This window comes from Nicotiana attenuata, chromosome 2, assembly GCF_001879085.1.
Source record: "Nicotiana attenuata strain UT chromosome 2, NIATTr2, whole genome shotgun sequence".
NCBI lineage: Eukaryota > Viridiplantae > Streptophyta > Magnoliopsida > Solanales > Solanaceae > Nicotiana > Nicotiana attenuata.
This window is the reverse complement of record NC_031990.1, coordinates 31,832,779-31,838,009: the sequence shown is the minus strand read 5'-3', so window position 1 is coordinate 31,838,009 and position 5,231 is coordinate 31,832,779. Positions and strand designations below refer to the sequence as shown.

The 5,231-nt window shown below is 34.2% G+C and overlaps 1 protein-coding gene across 1 annotated transcript; it reads left to right on the top strand.

Annotated features, from left to right (window-relative positions):
* LOC109206522 (mini zinc finger protein 2-like) lies at positions 1,357 to 2,278 on the top strand. Its single transcript, XM_019369347.1, has one exon. It carries the CDS (start codon positions 1,762 to 1,764, stop codon positions 2,047 to 2,049), a length of 288 nt encoding a protein of 95 aa, XP_019224892.1. The 5' UTR covers positions 1,357 to 1,761; the 3' UTR covers positions 2,050 to 2,278.

Below are 5,231 nucleotides of genomic sequence, written 5' to 3'. Positions count from 1 at the left end.
TTGGTTTTGTAGTACTATAAATAGGGGTGCTACTACATATTTTCCATTGTGGAGAGGTAGCTACGATGTAGAGAGATTCAAGAGTTTATGAGTTGTGAAAAAATCTCCTACCAAGTTCTCTCCCTAGATTAATAAATTTCTTCTATATAACTTTTGCTGAATTTTTTGCTTGTGCCTAAATTGTTCTTCGGGGTATTTTACCGATAGGCTTAGTAGCATGCATTTCCCTTCATATTCTTTGATTTTTATCGGTATGTGGTTTTGTTCGCCTCAGGTATTGTATTTCGTGTTCCTATTATTGGATATTGTTTCCTTCCTTGCTTCCATCTTCTTCTTCTTGCCCTTCCTGAGCCGAGGGTCTATTGGAAACAACCTCTCTACCTGCATTAGGTAGGGGTAAGGTCTGCGTACAGACTACCCTCCCCAGACCCCACATGTTGGTATCAAACTGGGTTAGTTGTTGTTGTTGTTGGTATTTGAATCCTTCATGTCGATTTAGCATCGAATACGTACCATAACAAATAGGAAGGAAAAGGGTTGGTAGAAGGATAGAAAGAAAAAAATACACACACTGAAATGACTCAAGCAAGGAGGAAATTTTTTTTCCGTCGAAGGATAATTTAATTAATGACTCGAGAAAACGAATTCATTTGGCAGATTACAATTTTCAACCGACTTATATGTGCAGCAGAAATGGGTGAAAAACATTTAAGGCTGATTGAGGTCGTTATCCACCATTGCCAAACACATTGTCTTGACGAATAAATTGTTAGGAAAAGAATATAACATGTGAGGCCTAATTTTCTGTTTTGTCCAAGTGTGCAGACAGGATCTGATCTGGTGAATTCCACCGTTAGAGAAAGAAAAGAGATTTTGTTCCTCTTGTTTATTTAGTAAAAGCAGTATTGCTTAATTCATCCTTAATAGGAAGAAAGAGAGTTCCATAAGCAAATAAATACTATAAAGCTCGTTACAATTTTATTTGTGACAACCTAGCTATTGTGTGTAGTTGGAATATCCAATATTTGGTTAGATGGAATATCCATGATTTTAATTTGCGTGATTTAGTGCTCTTATTACCTGCATGGAAATAAACTTGAACAGAACACAAAAGGTTTGTCTACACAGTTTTGGTATGTTGTTTAAGCAAATTACATTTTCCCATCAGGCTAGAACTTTCTTGGCAGCTCTGGATTAGAAATAGCCTAAAACTTTCACAACTGTCTGCTCTTAGGGCCACAGGTAATTAGGCTTATATAAAAGAAAATATAGCTGGAAATAATATTAGTAATAATTCCTTCAAATTTTTCCGAAAATGCGAAGCGACAAATCCTTTTAAATTTGATACGTGATTGGAAGTTGTGCTATCAATTCATGCATGACAATGATCATTATATATATGGAAATATTTACAATGGAAAGACCCCAATGGACATGAATGAATGAACAGTAAAAACACGGTAATTGGAGATAAACGGGACGGTCTAGAAAAGATTAATTGTAGTTAACCACAATAAATTAACTTAAAAATTTGTATGATATAAATTTATTAAAATAACCGAGAAACCAAACCTATGCTACAGTAAGACACTTAGAAAAAGGTTTTATTGGGTCGCTGTATAAATATGCCTATTAGGGTTAGGGTTTGCCAAAAAACAAAAGAGAAAGTAGCTATTTAATCTTAATTTCCTTAATCTCCACCACCCATATGCCATTTATTTTCTCGTTGTTCGGCTGAGAACTCTCTACACTTAAGAAGAGATGAAAAAGGTTTTGAGGAGATCATCAAATGACTCCTCAAACAACTCTACAAATTCGTCATCATCGTCCTTTACTGTGAGGACAGTGAGATATGTAGAGTGTCAGAAGAATCACGCCGCTAGTGTCGGCGGATACGTCGTCGACGGTTGCCGGGAGTTCATGCCGGGAGAAACTGCCGGCGCCGCCCTAACTTGTGCAGCCTGTGGCTGTCACCGCAACTTTCATAGAAAGGAAGTGGAAACTGATGCTGCTTCTGATTGTACTTCTGCTTCTTCCACTCCTACATGAAGTAAGTTTTAGTACTATACTAGATTTAAATTGGAGATCTGTATTTGGGTATGTGTTTGTACATGTTTAATTCTCTGTGTGTTCAAGAGTGGAGGTTATTAAGAAACTATGGGAAAGTTTCTAATTCCTTCTCTTTTGATTTGTATTTGGCTTTGTTTATATGTGTGAAGGTGTGACATCGTTTGTAATGAGTGAACCCTTTTTATAATAAATCATATATTAGGGGAGATAAGATATGTTTCTGTTTTGATTAGACTTGATGGTGTGTTTATCAAATTTTCTGCATGATTTTGTAGGCTGTATTATTAACTTTTAATTTTTTTTGTCTCAAATGTTTTACCTAAATTTACTAGCTGTTTGCACCATACAAAAGTAATTTTAAACTCGTAAAGAGTCAGTTAAAAAAGCTATGTTGCTTGAAAGACCTTGGATTGATCAAGATAAGGTTAGGCCGGTAGAAGAGTGAGGACGAAAGACCGATGTAAATAAGGTTTACAATAACAACGACCCAATAAAATACCACAAAGTGAGGTCTGGGGATGTAAATAAGCTTTGTTACAAATGAATGATCTAAACTGAAGTTAGTAAAAAATTAAGTGGCTTTCTTTTATCTGTTAAGTGAACCTGTGTAGTTAATTTTAGGTGATGATAAATTTTCGTTTCCTTCATCAATATAAACAGCATTTAATTTAACAGATCTCAAGGGTTTTGGTTATAAATATGTTATCAGACGTTACTATTGTTGAATTATAGACAACTTATGTTGTTCGGACTAGTCAAAATTATCGGATGTGTGTCGGATTCTCCAAAAGTAGTGTATTTTTGGAGAATCCGATACGAGTGCGCAGTATTTTGTAGAGTTTGCGCAACATAGGAAAGAACACACTATTTGTTTAATTACTTAATTATATTATATTTCAACAATCATGGTTATTATGTCACATTGAGTTACTTTTCGTTAGTCTGTATAACAATTGGTAAATGAATTCACTATATGGAAATGGAAACATGGGGTGTAAGTAGTGTCAAATTAGGCCTAAGTCTCCACATATATTTGGTTTTTCTCTTGGATATTTATCCTCAATGCAGTAAAGCCATTCCTCCCGGTAGAAATTTGTTCAAGGTATAATTCACTAATCTTTTGTTATCCCTTTGAACATTATAAAGGCATTGTTATATAACAAATGTTGTTTCAATTAGAAAACAGAAGGAAGGTGGCTGGTAAAAATGAGAGAGGTGGCCTGGAGGCATGCATTTAAGTGACAAATAATTAAAAAAGAAAGAAGAGATTTCCAAGAGACTCATGTTCAGTATATGGCATGTGGCTGGTAAGCACAAATGTCTGGAATCTCTTAGTTGGAGTTAGGTATTATGGGAAGGGAACAAAGCTTTAGGTAAGTGTTAATTTGTAATCGGGTAAGTGTCAAATCTATGAATTCATTGAAGCCTCACAGCCGCTTGTTTTTGGATTTCCACCACTTTCTTTTTGTACCCGATTGAAAACATGTCTTCCAACTTTCAATCCATTATGGGATTCTGTTTAACACATATGTAACAGTTATCTGCTTATAAATTACAGAAAAAGAGTGCCCTTTTCTACTTTTACATGATCCTTACTCCTTGCCCTACTCTAACGTCTATATTGAAAAAAGAAAAGATTTTAGGTCAAACTCAACCCCAAAAACTAGTTCAAGATGTGAGAATTGTTCAAACCATACTAAGAGACCAAGAGACATATGGAGTGTGAACAATATAAGATGAGGCCCAACATTGGGTAAGCAATAAATTGGAATGAGTCCGGCTCCGATAACATGAAAAAAGATGGACTTTGAACTTAAATCAAACCCAAAAGGTAATTCAAGATGTGAGGATTACTCAAGATCATATATGAAGACCAAAAAATCACATATTGGTTTTCTTGCTTAATGCTCAGCCAAAACTCTTCATGTTGAGTTGAATTGTTTGATGACATTCTTGATCATTCTTTGCTTTCCTAATCATTGCGAGTTAAACGACTAAAATGAAAATTCTAATCCATGTTCGTGAAATCTCAATGAATGAAAAGCATGTACTAGTTTCAAATCTACTTAATCATGATATAGTTTCTTTATATATATATATATATGTGTGTGTGTGTAGAAAAACCAGTCAAATACTAGGGAAGTCCTCCAGATGAATCAATCTCTCATGCACCTGGGCACCTTAATAATGTCAACTATGTGGACGATCAGATAATTGCTTGTCAATATACTTAAATCAAAACAAATGTTCAAAGATAGATGAAATTATCCATTGAGCTTTAATATAATTTCCTATATAGTTAGGAAGATAGGGAGCAGATTTCTCTCAACGAATTTTTTTCTAAAAAAAAAAGGAAATGAGCAAAAAAAAAAATGCTGTATTGCCATATTGTCCTACTTTCTTGTGAATCCGTCCAAATTTCAAAATTGCAGGTTTTATGTCGATACATCCCTTTATTTTGTAGGTTTTATTCAGCTTATAAAATTCAATTACTCAATCGAACTTTGACGTGAAAAAAATATACTGTATATAAAAAATAAAAATAAAAGAGGAAAAGTTCTTTCTGACCATGGAGTCTTTAAATGGGTGTAAAGACCCATCATAAACAAGAAATAATTAGTGGGCCAAATGCCTTACAATTCTACTAAGTGAATTGGGCTAATGAGCTGGATCATGAGCTATTTTTTCTAGAACGGCCTAACTCAGAGCCCAGAGGAGGAAGGTTTTCTTACCTCCTACTCTCGATTAAACTCCTGGAACTGTAATGGGATCACGATCTTCTGAGGAAAACAATTTCAGCAGATTATGGAATATTTAAAATATGGGCCTATTTTTTGGTGTCAAATCAGTTTATGCATTTTCCTGAAAATAATTTGTTCCTTTTTTGTAGGAATACTCACTGTTTTCCAAAAACAAAACATCCCTGTTCTTTTTCCTAAATGATTTTTCTTTCTTATAATTTTTTTGATATTATCTTCTGAATTTTTCTTTGTCTATTTAGAATTATTTTTTTAATCTGACTTTTCGCTAGAAAAACGTATTTTTCAATGATTTAGAGTGCATCCATTTTATATAGCTAACAAAGATTTGGCAGCAAAAAAAACGATTTTAAAAGATAATCTATACTTGTAAAATTCGCACGGGGCACCCTATTTTGGTCG